The following is a 17,680-nucleotide window of genomic DNA, read 5'->3' as shown; positions in this document are numbered from 1 at the left end:
AGCCCACCTGATAATACTGTGGGTGTCACTAATGGGCTGTGAACCAGACACATTGCATCTCATGTATCTGTGTGAACGGCATCCTATGCAAGCCTTATTAGTGTGCATTGTTTTCTACTAGGCAGCCAACCTCTCCATAATCTGGTAGGTGTGGGGTGGCTGTTTTTATAAGTAGCTTGCACCTGTGCTGCTCCTTGCTTTTATTAGTGGAGGCCCACTGCATCCTGCTAGTAGTGCATTTGTTCATCAGACAGGGTTTTGGAAAGGCTGCATCTGTATGGTATGTGATTTTTTTTTAAATTTTTTATGTTAGCAGTTTCCATATCCTATTCTGACTCGATGTTGAGGATTGGAATAGGACATAATCAGTGGGTCTGTATGCGATCCAATAAAAAATCAGGCGGCACATCAACATTCAAACGGGGTGTACTCTCAAGATAATGATGGAGTGGGACTGTTGGAGCCAATCACTGGCCACATTGGTGATGTGTTGTTCACCACCAGGCCACTGGGCTACAATGCTGAGAGCTAACATAAAGGGTTTATCCAGAACAATTTTTTAACTATGGGCCTAAAACCGGACAGCCACCTAGATGCCCACCCACCGCCGGCACAGTGCGGTCATTGACCACTTTGCCGACGATTCAGCTGCTCCACGTCAACAGAGTAGCTCTTCCTCTTCCGGGCTGTTCTATCAATGGGGTGTGACTTCCGGTGTTATTCTGAATGACAGCTGGCTCCTTGCGGTTAGGAACATCACAAATTCTCCTGCAGTGCCATTGTAGGGGATATGTGATACCTTCCAAAGTTTCAGTGCTCGGCTGCATAGCTGATCACCAAGAGGTTGTTTTAAAGGGACATTCCCAAAGTAGACACACATACATGGTCATCTATAGTGCACCCAAAAATAATCACTCATGTAAGATCAGCATGATTAGGAAATCTTAAATGGAAAAAAAATATGTGAAAAAATCTTTTATCTGAGAAAAGATTCTTTAAATCATTTTGTTATCAAAGACAATCCACTTCTAAAACTAGATAATGTATTTACTATACCATTGATCTGTATTTGTTATTCATTTTTCACTAGTCAGACAATGACAAGCCATAAGTAGTAAGGAATACAAACACTTCTGAAGACAAAAGGGAAATTTCAAAGAGTAAGATGTTGTGACTTTTGTATTATTGTAATGATATTTTTTGCAAGGGATGGATCTAAACAACACCTATAACTTAACATGAAAGATGGAAAAAAAACAAGTCTGTGATTTTTACTCAGTGGAGTGGAAAATAATTCCCTTCCCCTTTTAAAATGTTTGCTGAAAATAAGCTATCATTCTCCTACAGAGTTCTTTGGTCATGCCTCCCTTTGAAGCCCAAAGAAATGCACTGTTAGGTGAATAACAATTAGATTCCAACAGCATGAATTATGGAATGACTACACATGGCAGGAATAACCAATATAATGTTTGCATTTTATTTAAGTCTCAAGGTAGCATTGAAGTTTGTTGATAGCTAGAACCAGATTTCTTTGGAGTCCTGCTATATTTGCCAGTACCAACCATAAGAATAATATAATGAATGAATAGGATTTATTTGCCAAACTATTGGCCTGGACAATCAGTGTTGTTACCCATTGTTATCATAGATCAACTTTTTTTTTTTACTATGTAAAAAAAATATGTACAGTAAGGTGCAGAATAATTGGTTATTGGGGACATCAAGACCCACCCTTGTTAGATAGTTTTGATTAATGAGGTCCATTGGATAAAAGGTTGCATGAATTTTAAAATATGTAAGGTTGTAGATAAAGAGGTTGTTAGACAATTAAATATTTATTTACCCTGTTAGATCACGCAAAACATAATACATTTTTTGGTTACCATTTGAAACACTCCACTTTCTAGAATCTATTACGCTTACATACTAGTTATGGTGCTTCTTTTTGTTTACATTTTTTCTTAGAGAATTCACTTTAAGTATCCAGCGCAGATTTGAAGAATCAGTTTCTAGTGTGCTATTCCAGCACTCACCTGTTCCTCCCTGTATCTCTGTTGCCTTAGTATTTTAAAGGGAACCTGTCACCAGGTTTGGCCAATATAAGTTACGGCCATCACCTTTCAGGGCTGATATACAACATTCTATAATGCTGTATATCTTCCCCCAACCTGACCTGCAAGAGTAGAAAAATAACTTTCATTATACTCACCTGCAGGGCGGTCTGGTCCAATGGGTGGCCCGGTGCCTCCCATCTTCATTCAATGTTGCCTTCCTGTTTGCTTCGTTTGAACTCGGCACCATGCTCCTGCACAGGCATACTTCTATGTCCTGTTGAGAGCAGAGTAAAGTGCTGCAGTGGGCAGGTGCCGAAAAAAGTCAGAGAAACCCAGCGCCTGCGCACTGCAGTACTTTGCTTTGCCCTCAACAGGGCAGAGAAGTACAGCTGTGCAGTAGCGTGATGCCAGGAGACTTATGTGGATGATGCAGGGATGCGTCATCCACACTTAGCAAGAAGGAGGACGGCATCGCATGAAGATGGGAGTCGCCAAACCAAGAAGAGAGACACCCCTTTGACCGGACCACCCCGCAGATGAGTATAATAAAAGTTATTTTTCTACTCTTGCAGGTCAGGTTGGGGGCATATATACAACATTATAGAATCTTGTATATCAGCCCTGAAAGGTGATGGCCGTAACTTATATTGGCCAAACCTGGTGAACTCCCAGTGGTGGGCTACAGGCAAATAGCCTCAGAGGCAGTGCATGCACTGATTGAGATCAAAGCTCATCATTGAACCTATATCTAAATCTGTGCATGTGCCGACATGTCACCATCTTCCTGTAGCCCAATGCCAAGAGATCAATGGCTTTTGCCTCGCACCACCAGGACACCCCATCCTTCCAGCCCAGGACACACAGCATCACCCCACTCCTGCCACCTTCCTGCAGCGATGACCCGCCTCCTGTGACATCGCTCCATCGATGCTGCCCCCGGTAAGCTACATTTGGATGCGTCTTAATTTTACTCAAAAATTTTTGGAGAAAAATGTGTCTTATAATCTGAAAAAATACGGTAATTATTTTATTGATATTTTTTATGATAATAGTTTTATTACAGCATTTCTTTTATTACTTTTATGGAATTAAAACGTAAAAAAAATAATGTTAGTTTGTGTCTCAATTTAAAGAAACCCATAACATTTTTATTTTTCTATTAATGAAACTGTATGTGTGCTTAAGTTTTGCATGGAAGCTGTAATTTGCTAATACCATTTTGATCACTTTGTGTATCATTTTATGGGGAGATATGGCCATTAGGTGACCAAATCAGTCCATCCGCCTCCTCCAATAGAAAAGCAGCTTTCCCTTGTGAGGTGTTTTACTATTGGAGGAGGACCGGTCTGATCACATGCTCTTCCACCAGTCATCATTTTGTGCAGAGAAGTGATGGTCAGTGTGTGAGGAAAGCTGCACTAAAAGAGAAAGTGGCTGACCTCTAACTGAGAATCCATCAGTGAGCTCTTTCTAACAGTAGTCTAACAGGAAAGTTTGTAACGTCTTTATTTCCCTTTTTATGAGCTCCTCTCAGCTGATCTGTGGCAACAGACTACATTACAGTTGAATTTGCTTCGAAACACAGAGTCTGTAAAAGCCAAACAAAGAAAGTGCAACATTTATAATGAAACGTTATTGCTTTATTTTAGCCCAAATACATGCATTTATGTAAAAAAAAGTCTCTAAAGGTAACCAACCCATTTTTAGGCTGTAAGTAGACTTACAGTGGGGGAAATAAGTATGGCTGTGTGCACACATTGCTGATTTTGATGCGTTTCCGTGGCGTTTTTGGACGCGCGGAATTGCATCAAATCTGCAGTGTAGTACAGTACCAATGATAACCCATGGGAATTTGAGATTTGCTGTGCACATGCTGCGGAAAAATCCGCACAGATTTGCTGCGTTTTTTTCCGCAGCATGTTAATTCTTTGTGCATAAATGCAGCATTTCTGCACCCATTGACTATACTTTGAGTAATGCAAATCTGCACATCAAAAAACTCATGACAATCTGCAACAAATCCGCAAGAAATCCGCATCAATTCCACATGAAATCTGTAAGCATTTTGGCCTGCATTTTCTGCCAAGAGATGCAGATTCTGTGCAGAAAATTCCGCAGGCCAATCCGCAACGTGTGCACATACCCAAACTGATCCCTTGCTGGTTTTGTAAGTTTGCCCACTGACAAAGACATGAAGAGTCTGTAATTTTAAGGGAAGGTTAATTTTAACATTGAGAGATAGACTATCAAAAGTAAAATCCAGAAAATCACATTGTATAAATTATATAAATTTGTTTGCATTTTGCAGTTAAAAATAAGTATTTGATCCCCTACCAACCATTAAGAGTTCAGACCTGTTAGATGCTCCTTATCAACTTGTTACCTGCATTACAGACAGCTGTCTTACATAATCACTTTCATAAAAGACTCCTCCTGTCCACAGACTCAATTAATCAGTCAGACTCTAACCTCTACAACATGGGCAAGACCAAAGAGCTTTATAAGGATGTCAGGGACAAGATCATAGATCTGCACAAAGCCGGAATGGGCTATAAAACCATAAGTAAGGTGCTGGGTGAGAGGGAGACAACTGTTGTGCAATAGTAAGAAAATGAAAAAAATACAAAATGCCTGTCAATCAACATCGATTTGGGGGCACCATGCAAAATCTTACCTCATGGGGTATTTTTGATCATGAGGAAGGTGAGAGATCAGCCTAAAACTACATAAGGGGAACCTGTTAATGATCTCAAGGCAGCTGGGACAACAGTAATCAAGAAAACCATTGGTAACACATTACACCATAAAGTTTTACAATCCTGCAGTGAATGCAAGGTCCTCTTGCTCAAGAATGCACATGTGCATGCCCCTCTGACGTTTTCTAATGAACTCTTGGATGATTCTGTGAGTGATTGGGAGAAGGTGCTGTGGTCAGATGAGACAAAAATTGAGGTTTTGGCATTAACTCAACTCACCGTGTTTGGAGGAAGAGAAATGCTGCCTATAACCCAAAGAACACTGTCCCAACTGTCAAGCATGGAGGTGGAAACATTCTATTTTGGGGTGTTTCTCTGCTAAGGGCACAGGGCTACTTTACTGCACCAATGGGAGAAAGGATGGAGCCACATAACGTAAAATCCTGAGTGACAACCTCCTTCTCTCTGATAGGACATTAAAGATGGGTCGTGGCTGGGTCTTCCAGTAAGACAATGCCCCAAACCATACAGCGAAGGCAACTCATGAAGAAGCACATTAAGGTCATGGAGTGGCCTAGTCAGTCCCCAGACCTTAATCCCAAAGAAAAGTTATGGAGGGAGTTGAAGCTTCGAGTTGCCAAGTGACAGCCTCAAAATCTTAATGATTTAGAGATGATCTGAAAAGAGGAGTGGAATAAAATTCCTCCTGACATGTGAATAAACCTCATTATCAACTACAAATAACGTCTGACTGCTGTACTTGTCAACAAGGGTTTTGCCACCAAGTATTAAGTCTTGTTTGCCAGAGGGATCAAATACTTATTTCTCACTGCAAAATGCAATTACATTTATATAATTTACACATTGTGATTTTTTTGGATTTTATTTTTGAAATTCTATCTCTCAATGTTAAAACAAACCTACCCTTAAAATTATAGACTGTTCATGGCTTTGTCAGTGGGCAAACTTACAAAATCAGCAAGGGATCAAATATTTATTTCCCCCACTGTAAGTCCATCGAATTCAACCTCTAACCTAACATGATTTATTTTGTACTTTATAGTGTTTGCTGTTTGGACTAAATTGTTTCATATTTGTTTTCATAGATATAACTTTCAAAAATATTCCAAATGAGGATAGGTTTATTTATTTCATTTTTATCTTTTTTATTATCTCTTTATTTTTGAATGAGGGACAAAAGGCCAATTTAACGTTTATATTACATATTTTTTAATATTTGTAATTTTTTAAAATTCCTTTTCATTGTATTTCTTGGTCCCCCATATGGAACTTGAATCTGCATTAAATCATTTTAGTATGGCAGCATGTACTACAAATAATAATCTCCTATGAAATCAAACCATAGGAATCTATCATCACCCTATAATCTTGGATGTGAAAATTTGTCATGGCTATTTAAATGCCACTGTCCGAGATCAACAGCAGCATTTAAATGGTTAAACGACAGCACTCAAAACTAGCTCCTGTCTCTGCTGTCAGCAGCAAATGCTATGTATGGAGTTGGCTCTTCTTCTGAGCCCGTTCTATACAGCCTGCATGCAACCTGGAAAATATGCATCACAGATCATAATGGGTTAATACTTCAAAAACTTTCAAAAGCTGCAAGTATTAGGAAATTATTGACACGCCAATTTACCACTCTTGTAATTGCACCAAGCTTGAAGGGAACACACTTTTAATCACTACCAGGTCCCCAATAGCTTCTCCCCACCTGCTGACAGTGACTGGCAAACATCTGCCTACATGCAGATACAGGCAGAGGCTTTCCCATCACTGACAGTGGGAGAGGAAAAGCTGATGGAGACTCACCTTTACAACTAGTCACTTGTGAGGCTTGGTCCCCCCGCCAGTGATTAAAAATATATTTCCCTGAAACGCTGCAGTTGTCATGATCCATTTCTTGGATCTGCATCAGAACTGGATTTCCTCACATTTAAACTTTTTTCCTTTTCAGCCATCGGGGGTTAATGTCAGTTTTGCCCCTCGGTGGCCGCTGGTGTTACTGCAACTTTAGTTTGTCTGCTGGTGAATTTTCCCCCCGGTGGCTGCTGGTGTTACTGCATTGTGATTAATTATCCATGCAGGTGGGTGCCACTCCCATCTCCCTTTATAAGGCCATCTTGTGCTGCAGATCACTGTTGGTTATACACTTAATGGGAATCTGTCACCCATATTTAGTGATATCATGTAAAGATATCACCCAATTGCACATCCCATAAGGATTCTTTTAGGTCTTTTGACTCCCGCGACCTCGCACCTTTGAGGCATAAATACCTTTTTTATCTTGTTGGGGATGTATTCAAATCGCCGCGGTCTGGTCTGATGGGTGTGGCTTAGTTGCCTTCTCCCCCCTCCTCGGCTTGCTGCACGTAATCTTCATCTGTGAATAGCACAGATAACGTTGGTTTCCACGCTTGCGCATTGTAAAGGCCACCGGCACTTGCGCAGCATGCTTTGCCCAACTGTGGGTGAAGCATATAATCATTACTGCGCATGCGCCTGTATTTTCTGGTGCGGTCTATGCCCCGGAAGTGTGTCCTGCATGTGAAGACTTCCTGGGTATAGACCGAACTGGAAAATACCAGTGCATGCGCAGTAGCGATTATATGCTTTGCCCACAGTTGGGCAAAGCATACTGCGCAGGCGTCGGTGGCCTTTACAATGCGCAAGCGCGGAAATCAACGTTATCTGTGCTATTCACAGATGAAGATTACGTGCAGCAAGCTGAGGAGGGGGGGAGAAGGCGACTAAGCCATGCCCATCGGACCGGACCACGGTGATTTGCATACATCCCCAGCAAGATAAAAAAGGTATTTATGCCTCAAAGGTGCGGGGTCAGGGGGGTCAAAAGCCCTAATAGAATCCATATGGGATGCGCAATTGGGTGATAACTTTACATGATATCACTAAATATGGGTGACAAATTCCCTTTAATCTTGGGAGACCAACCAAGCGGGAGTTCAGGAGCTGACAGAGTTCTGTGGTGCTTCACTTGTTTTCTGTTGTCAAGTGGCTAACTCTGCTGTCCAGGAGCATTGCAGCAGAGCAAGCTAAGTATTGTTTTGTTTTACCCTGTCTGTTGAATCTTTCCTTTGGGTTTTTGGTGTAGTACACTTTTTCCCTGTCTCACCTCCTGGGGAGGGGGTTGGGGGCTTTAGCTCAGGGCTAAACAGGAGACAGGGACAGGTCGGGGACTTGGGGCCTCACTACCATTAAGTGTACCCCCAAGTTAAGGAGAGTCAGGTCCCCCCTTAGCCTTAGGGGCAGTTCAGGGGCCCTTCTTCCACGTCACCTGTTTTCCCCTTACTGCCCCATTACACTGCCCCGTGACAGCAGTGTTTCAGAGTAAGACATACATGGCTGAGATCACACAACCAGGGACTGATACATGCTGCCCATGGATGTGCAGCATGTATCAGCTGATAGGTTTCCTTTAAATGAGCAACTTAGGTTATGTTCACATGCCACAGATCTAATGCAGAAATATTTCAGATGAAAATCCATTGCGTATATCTCATTTTCATCTTAATTCCTCATTTCTCCTGGTGAACTGTGATGAACTCACCGATGCACCGTAAAACTTTTTATAACTATGCCAGTGGTGATTTTATCAAGGTTACTGCAGTTCAGCCCGGCTGGGAACACAGCCTCAGTGACCGTAGATAACCTCGATGGCATCACTGCTAGTTACTCATTCCCCCCAGTGGTTCTCAGCCTGGACAGTTGTATCTGTGCCTCATCTAGTTGTAAAACTGTTTATCCCAAGACATGGATTATAATATGGGAAAGAAAGACGGACAGGTGAGGGATATGGTTGCTTTTTACTTTTGTTTTATTACAGGAGACTTTCGCTTCAATGGAATGGGTGTTAGGTGAGTATAACTATTTTTAAATAAAAAAGTAAAAATGTGATTTTTTTATTTAAAATAAATTTATTCTGACTGTGTCTTTCTTTATCATATAACTAAAGGATTAGTAATGAATTGGTGTCTTATAGATGTCTCTCCATTACTAAGCCGTGGGCTTGATGTCACCGGACAATACAAAGGTGACATCAACTCCACAAATATAAACCCCACATGCCACCAAGTGGGAAGTGTGGGGCAATGTGCCAGAATTGATGCATCTAATAGGTCCACCTCTTCTCGGTGGCTGCAGGCTTCTATTTAGAGGCTGGAGGGCTCATATCCATGGCCCCTTACCAGCCTGAGAATACCAGCCCTCAGCTGTCTGCTTTAACAAGCCTGGTTGTCCAAAATAGTGGGGATTCCACACTGTTAATTTTTAATTATTTATTTAAATAATTAAAAAAGACAGCAAGGGGACCCCTCTATTCTTGATAACCAGCCTTGCTAACATTGACAGTTGAGGGTTGCAGCCCACAGTTGTCAGTTTTGCCTGGCGGGTTATCAAAAATACAGGGGAATCAACAACATTTTTTTTAAATTATTTATTTAGAGCACAGGTGCCATCTGAAGAATACTCCCATCAGCCGCTACTTATCTCACTGTTATTACCGGCAGCAGGACTCGTAGGCTGATGGGAGTAGAAGTCTCATCAGCCGATGCCAGTGAACGGAGGTAAACTGTTTACCTCTGATCACAGCTGCAGGCTCACACTGTCATTTGACAGTGTGGGAACCACAGCTGTTTGAACAGCAGTAATCAGAGGCAGTGTTTGCCGCGCTGAGTGACACCCAAGTAGTAACATGGACTACCTGGTGAAGTCCATGTTCAGGGCCAGTGCCCAAACAGAAGATGTTCCATACGGACCTTGAACTTTACTTCTCACGTTCACCCATTTCTAGTTATTTATATTAAATATAATCTGTCAGATTATAACAGTGCTGAACTAAAACAGATGTGGAAACCTACCTTTCTGTAGTCCAAAGAAGTTTAATTTCCACATAAACAATCTTTCAGTAAGTATGCAGATTAAGTCACTAGTGTCCATCAGGTAGTGCAGGTCATGGTAACTTGGTCCCATGAGTCTCCCTTGGTCAGGATTTATGGCACACAAGTGTTGTCTTCCATCACTATCTTCACTACTGGCCATGAATGTGGCACATGCACAGTATGGCATTTATATTCTTGCCCACAGCAGGAAGAGTAGTCTTGGAATTGTATAGCGCAGCCCATATGTAAACAGGGCTGCCCTTAGGGCATTACTGCCCTTACTGCTGCATGGGGCCCAATGACCAGTGGTATGCAGGGGGCCCACAGGGCCTCGCCTCTTGTGCTTCTGCCCATCGGGCTGAGGCACAATTGTGCACTAATGTGCTGATGTGCGCTGCGGGACTGCGGTGCACACATCGGCTCCGAGGCCCCGGAGCTTTCTCAGAGCTATGCACGGCCGTCTTACCATGATGGATGCGCAGCTCTGACTCTCTCCACCCTCCCTGGTCTTCTTGTCAAGTGTCAGACATGGTTGTAGCTAGAATGTATGGGCTCCCTCCAGGTCCTGACTACAGCCCATGCCTTCTAGCTGTCTCAGTAGTGAATGTGCTAGAATGTATGGGCTCCTTCCAGGTCCTGTCAGCAGCACATACATTCCAGCTTATTCACTGCTGAAAATGATAGAATGTATGGACTTCTTCCAGGTATAGCATCTACTGTGACAAGAAGAGGAGCTGCGCCCTGCTGGGGATCGCTTTTGAGGTAAGTATGAAAAACTTTTTTTTTCTTTATAAAATGAATTAAATGGGTGAGGAATGCTAAAAATGATGAAGGGGGCTGCCAATGATGGTGGAGGGCTTCAAATGAAGGAGGGGTGCTGCAATTTATAAAAGGTAGGCTGTCAATGATGGAGGGGGTGCTGCAAATAATGGAGGGGGTGCTGCAAAAGATGGAGTGGGGGCTGCCAATGATGGAGGGGGTGCTGCAAATGATGGAGGGGGTTTTGCAAATGATGAAAGGTGGGCTGCTAATGATGGAGGTTGGGTTGCAAATGATGGATGGGGTGCTGCAAATGATGCAGGGGGGCTGCCAATAATGGAGGGAGGGCTGCAAATGATAAAGGAGGGCTGCAAATGATGGTTGGGGTGCTGCAAATGATGGAGGGTGGTGCTGCAAATGATAAAAGGGGGGCTGCCAATGATGGAGGGGGTGCTGCAAATAATAGAGGGAGTTCTGCAAATGATGAAGGGTGGGCTGCCAATGATGGAGGGTGGGTTGCAAATGATGGAGGGGGTGCTGCAAATGATAAAGGGGGGCTGCAAATGATGGAGGTGGTTCTGCAAATGATGAAAAGGGGGCTGCAAATGATAAAGGGGAGATGCAAATGATGGAGGAGGCTGCAATTTGCAAATGATGGAGGGGGCTTCAAATGATGATGTGAGGGAGGAGACGTGGACTGCACATGAACGGAAGGGGACTGCACATGATGAAGTGGGGAAGGGGGCTGCACATGATGAAGTGGGGGAGAATGGGGGACTGCAAATGATGAAGAGAGGGAGGAGGAGGACAGCAAATGATGAAGTGAGGGGGACTGCAAATGAAGTGAGGGATGGGGAAAGCAATTGAAGTGAAGGTGGGGGATGGGGAGAGCAAATGAGGACTTGGGGAGAGCAAATAATGATGAATTTTGAGGGTGGTGGGAGTAAATGATGTATTGAATGGGGGGGAGAGCAGTTGATAATGAATAGAGGGTGGGGGTACAAGGGAGAGAAGACATGACAATGAATTGGTGTGGAAGAGGCATGTAAATATAATGAATCAGGGGAGTGGGAGGAACATAGTGAGGGGCATGAGGATGCACTGACTGGTAATGAATTGGGGGGAAAGACTACAGGGGCTAATTAACGTATATATTTATTAGGTGGAAAATCGCTATTTATAGTTGGTGGGGTGCAGTGCTGGACTATAATTTATATTTGGAATGGTGGAATGCATAATAACTAATTATATATTAATGGTGGCTGCACGTCTATATTCAGATGTGTAGTGTAGAAGAAAGGGAAAAACTGGGGAATGTGCTCTGGAAGCAGGGCTCTAGGTAACTATGTGTTATTTTATGCAGAGACGTGTCCTGGCTGGAAGAAATGATGGCGGTGTGCACTGCATGAGAAAGAAAGGCAAAGATGAGGGACTTCAGCTGGAGACATCACTGGTGAGTCAGTGTGTTACCTGTTCACTGACACTATACAGTCTATTACCTGTTCAATGTACACTATATACAGAGCTCCTGTGTATAATGTCACTGGTGATCACTGTATTATGTTTACACTATACACTATATACACGATATACAGAGCTCCTGTGTATAATATCACTGGTGATCTCTGTATTACCTGTACACTATACACTATATACAGAGCTCCTGAGTATAATGTCACTGGTGATCACTGTATTACCTGTACACTATACACTATATACAGAGTTCCTGTATAGAATATCACTGGTGATTACTGTATTACATGTATACTGACATTATATACAGCGCTCCTGTGTATAATGACATTAGTGTTGTATTTTTCAGTATTGTAGTATTCTGTCACTATTTGGTGGTAGTATGTGATCTAGTTACGGTGTGGCAGCATTTCTCCCTGTATGTGGTATTATTTGGTCACTATGTGATGGTAATATGTGATCTGGTCAGGGTATGGAGGTATTTGTTGCTGGGTGTGACGGTTTTTGTCTCTTGTATGTGATATTAATGGTCATTCTAAAAAATATATGTGACTCATTCCCTTAAAGAAAAATAAATAAAAATATACCTCAAAAGAGTATTGGATATTTTAGTAAATGTTTAATAGGTAAGAGTAGAGTAGGGAACAGCCTAAAGGGTCTACCTTGCTGTGGTGGTGGCTTAAAAATTCTTTTGGCCAAAACAAAAGTTGCTGGCTATGTATGTGATCTGGTGTTAGCTGGGAACTGTTAATAGCAGATTGGTGAGGATGTGGTGTAGAAGATGAGTTTTTTAAGAGTGGAACTGTGGAAGGTTCAAGGTGTGGAGGCGGAGCTGGGGTGGAGCCTGGGTGGGTTCTCATGGGGGCCACAAAATTTTGCCAGTATGGGGCCCCGAAATTTCTAGTGGCAGCCCTGTGTGCGTAAAATGTCAGTTCAGACGATAGTGATGAAGGGCATAGCTTGATTATTCAATTAAGTGACTAAATGACCAAAACAGAAAACGTGAAGAAGAGTTTTCTGTGTAGAGCCTGAGGACCTACTGACCATGGGATTGCCCATTGGGTAACTGACTCCCATTAAATTAACAAAGAACAAATCTAGAATTATTTTTCTATTTTTCTTTTTTTGTATATGGAAGGGTCAAGATTATGTCACTGATATTTATCTATACCTAATGTACATGACTATATACAGTAGCATCCTAATGGTTTTAGTTGACATAACATACAGTTGACTAATAACAATCGAGTATTCCTTAAATCTTTATTTAAAATGAGCTTGCATGTCAGTGTAACATAATTCATGGTTGTGTCTTGTAACCAGGATTTTATTTCAGATTTTCTACCAATGCAGCATATTTTCTTAACCATACCCTTTTGAGGTACTTCTTTATGTGTGATACCATGACAGCATATTCAGAATCTTCAAAGTCCCCGTTCACTGAAATCAGTTTCCATTTATTACTAGCACAAGCCTGTGTATTTACAATGGCTTCTTTAAATACAGGTACAATTGTCCTGCACACTTTTACGCAGTAGGGGAGTTCAATGACTTTTTGACTTTGAGGCAACAAGAGAGCTTAAACAACTGCTTCCTTTCAAATAAAGTTCATGTTTGCTTCCATCTGCAGACTGAAAATGAAATGTGTTTGTAAGGACCAATTTCTTCTACTTATTATTCTTTGGCAGAATTTGTAGTTGTTTGAGGTTTATAAAGTCCCCCATTGATTTGATGATATTCTTTGAGTATTGAGTGGTCGGTCACAATGGAAAGAAACGAAAGAGTTGTGCTCCTGCATTGGCAGAGAACATTAAGATGTGGTCTCTTTGATCTGCAGGCTCTTGGATTTGTAATGTACTCATGTTAAATCAAAATTAGAGGCCTTCCTTTCTTTCAAATACTGGCATAAAAGCTTTCTGAAACAAACATGATCAATCATACAGTATATATGAGTGCTGAAAGACATCACAAGATCCCAGTGCTGTCAGCAATTAGCTCTTATCAATAATGAGCTGCAGTTTGTATAAGATTTGAGTCCATATATCTTGTGCCACCAAGGCTTGCATTCCTAGAAGTAAGTGTCCCCAAAAGGCACAGTATGAACTGAGAAAACCAATAATGGGGGAATATGTGCCTGGACAAAATTAATCATGCCAGTTCTTAAAATTTGATAACGTTTATTACATACAATTTATAAAACAATAATGTAGAGATAATCCCAGAGGTACAAACAAAGATCAAAGTTGGTGGGAACCCCATTTGTACAAGATATAATTTATAAATCACAAATATATACATAGAGTTAAAATAGGTATGAACCAGTATTCATGAGCATATAAATATATATATATGTAGGGGTGGCAATACCTAAGAAGCTAGTGCAACCCACATGGTGATAAGAGGTAATGAATATAAACGATTAGTAGTAATATGCTCACCACCAAAAACCCGAGTTTCACATATGCTTCATCAGGGTTGACAAAAAATGGACTACATACTGTATGTGTCTTCTTGCAGTAAAAGAATAGTACCTGACAGGGAAGATAGCATGATAATTTCCACCCTATTAGAGAAAGCAACTGATCTTCTTTACTGAAGGACTTTGATGTAGGATCAGGATGAATTTGCATAGCACCACTCATTTTCAAAAGCAATTGGGCTTTCCTAGTTTTTTGAAGATCACCATTATATCAAATAAGTAAGGAATCAAACATGGCACTTGGATGATTTTTTTCTCCTCAATCTGAAAGAATTTCATTGGAGAATGTCATACATGAGCTTGAATATATTTGAAAAACAAATGATCCTGGATGAAGATTTCTTTAATGTTTGGATCCTTAACTTCCAAAACATTTTTTCAGCAATTTTCTTCAGCCGAATCCATTTGATCATCAAATGAAATGCAAAAAGTACTGGGTGGAAGTCAAAGCATTTAAGTTTGAAACCCCTTTTTATCACTTTGTGGGCAACTGTCCTGTTACAAAAGGCAGGTGTTTCAAGGTGGCATTTATATACCACAAAAGACCACTTTACTCCTCAAGCTCTTCTGCATCGTGACTTTGGACAGAAACAGTTTTAAGTTATGCAAGTGCTAAGGTATGATATGAGCTTGCAATGTGCACGCATCTCTTACGGAGACCTGTGATGAAATCTTTGGCGCTTCAGTAACTATGGTGGACTGCAGAAAGTCAAAAGCTTTGCTCTTTGCGTATGTCCTTGGCTTTCTTTGCCCCTTACCTCTTAAGCAAAGATCTCATTCGCTGTGAAAACAGTTTTGCACTTCATTTGTCCATTCCAACCCTGTTCACATACCAAATATATGGAGCTATCCTTGGGTTCTTTATGGTTAAGGATATGTTGAAAGTTTTACAACTTTATAAACTGTTTAAAAAGTTATTTGTCTCTGTCCAAAAACTCAAGGCTATGAACTGGGAGTAGATATCCAGGGCTATTTATGCCTGATGATGTTAGCTACGAGTTAAACATGTTAGAGAGGGTATCTTGGACTGTCCGGGAGTTTTCAATATGTTTCTTTTTTTAAAACTGATCTCTCTCCATTGCCAGCAAAGTGTTTGAAAGCAAGTGAACACTGCAAGCAAGTGTGTACTGCAGACTAGAGATGAGCGAAGGTGTTCGGATTCGGTTCCGACTAAGATCGGAATCAAATTTTTTGCAATATTCGTTGAACACAGCCAAATGTCATTAGAGTCAATGGGAGTAGAAATTTCTGAATATTTTCGGAACCGATCATATGACAAACATTCAGCACGAATTGTGTTCGAATATGGGCCGAATATGTCAAAATCAGATTCAGGCACAAAAACTGAACAAATTCGCTCATCTCTACTGCCGATATGCAGCTATACATGGGGCTCAAGGTCATAAATCGATTAGGAGGGACATTTTATTTTTTTTTAAATTCATGCTATATGAGGATATGTATGGAAAGCAATTATTTTATAAAGTAGAATAAAAGCAATGTGGATAAAGTTTTTCTTTGCCATTGGCAAATAATTACTAATATCCTTCACCACCTAAAGAGTCATGTTCTTGTATTGTATTTGTATTGCTTTCATTGTTATTCACAAGGTAAAGTTCGCAGTGATGAAACTCTCAGGCATAAAGGTACTGTCACACTTAGCGATGCACCAGCGATCCCAGCCACGATATGACGCGGTCAGGATCGCTGGTGCATCGCTAAGTGGTCGCTAGTGAGCTGCCACACAGGCAGATCTCACCAGCGATATAGCAGGGGTCGGGGGTCGTTACTTATCTGTCAGACGAGGCGATCCTGACGTCCTCCCGCCCGCGTCCATGCGTCGGTCGTCGGCGCCACAGGAAGCTGACGACGAGAAACGGTCCAGGACGTTCTCGCACGATCAGCGATAGCCAGCGGGGGAGACGGTGAGAGGTAAGTATCAGACATAGCGATATCGCTAGCAATATCGCTATAACATCACAAAAACCAGTGACGTTACAGCGATATTGCTAGCGATATCGTTTAGTGTGACAGGCCCTTAAGACATTATATGGCATTCCTTATAGATGTACATTTGTTTTATGAATACTCTTTCCTTTTATGGAGGACAAAAGCATTTGGGAGAGTGTTTGTGAGTCACTGGACTCCATATCAATAAATACTTCCTTTAACCCTTTGAAGCACTTAAAATATGGAAATAACTATTTTTATGCCTGCAAAGTGGGAACCAAGTAGCCACAACAGACCAAACAGAACTCAAAAGCCCACTCCGATCTATATAAACAAGACAAACTTACATTAAAAAGAAATGTTATCTAACCTGATTATTTTGGAAATCATAGTCTAAAGAGTATTGGAGTTTCCCAAGCTTTTCTTCCTCCTTAGGCTGTTCTTTGCCTTCACCATCAGTTAATCCAGTCTCGGCATCATCATCATCATCATCATCCTTTAGTGCCTGTAAGGTAAATGTATGGAATGCGTCAGGTTTTATTATGATTGTGATATTCTGCATGTAAAGCTTTGCAGTAGCTTTACAGTGGAGAGTCGGGACTTGGTTTTATTCATACTGTCGTACTGCAAATATTCGTGCGTAGCAGGCAGCAAGAAAATTAAGAAAACTGATTTTAGCATGGAAGCAGGCATATTATGCTTACATTTCAACCAAACTACGTAACATGAATAGTGCATAATCCTTGATAGCAAATCAGTTTTATTAACGGTTAACAGGAACACACATGCTTATAGCAGTGTTACGAAAAATCCATTAAAAAGTTGCATAGAAATGAACACAAGCCAATACTGCATGCACTATATCAAGGCCCAATGCAAAATTATGGCTGCCCCATTCTTGAGTTTCATAAAAACTTTTCAAGTCAAAAGTGCCATTCACAGTAAAATATTCAGTCGGAATAAAACATGCTATCATGGAAAGGAGGCTAATGAAATAAATGTTTTTTTACCTTAATTTTTTTTTCATTCATTTCAATGTAATGCCAGGCTGAACCAAATTAATTGTGTATTGTTTATATTTCATTACAAAAATTTAAGAATTGTTTGTTAGTAATTAAGTCGTTGCATTGCAATTTAATTAACTGGGGATTTAGTCTTACATTTTCCACTAGTAATTTAGATAGCTTATGTGTTCTAGCTGCCTTATAATAACATTTAGAAAATGAATGTCTCTTCACACTGCAGGTCAAGGAGATCTTATGTGTTTGTGAGCGCTTAGTCTTCCATAAGTTAACTATGTGGTAGATAAAAACAATAGTGCTGATTTTTAAGATAGATGTTTGTTCTTTGAGC

General features: G+C 41.0%; 1 protein-coding gene across 2 annotated transcripts in view; it reads right to left on the bottom strand.

Moving 5' to 3' along the window:
* SYT1 (synaptotagmin 1) overlaps positions 1–17,680 on the bottom strand; it is a 1,076,321-nt gene that overhangs the window by 245,218 nt on the left and 813,423 nt on the right. Inside the window, exon 8 of one of the 2 annotated variants that reach the window (XM_073541509.1) lies at positions 16,698–16,832. In XM_073541509.1, the coding sequence (XP_073397610.1) occupies positions 16,698–16,832 (135 nt within the window). The remainder of the gene's footprint in view (positions 1–16,697; positions 16,833–17,680) is intronic. The other variant, XM_073541510.1, reaches the window with a different exon arrangement.

This window comes from Dendrobates tinctorius, unplaced genomic scaffold, assembly GCF_039654945.1.
Source record: "Dendrobates tinctorius isolate UK_male_01 unplaced genomic scaffold, ASM3965494v1 ptg000122l, whole genome shotgun sequence".
Lineage (NCBI taxonomy): Eukaryota > Metazoa > Chordata > Amphibia > Anura > Dendrobatidae > Dendrobates > Dendrobates tinctorius.
This window is presented reverse-complemented; position numbering and strand designations above follow the sequence as displayed.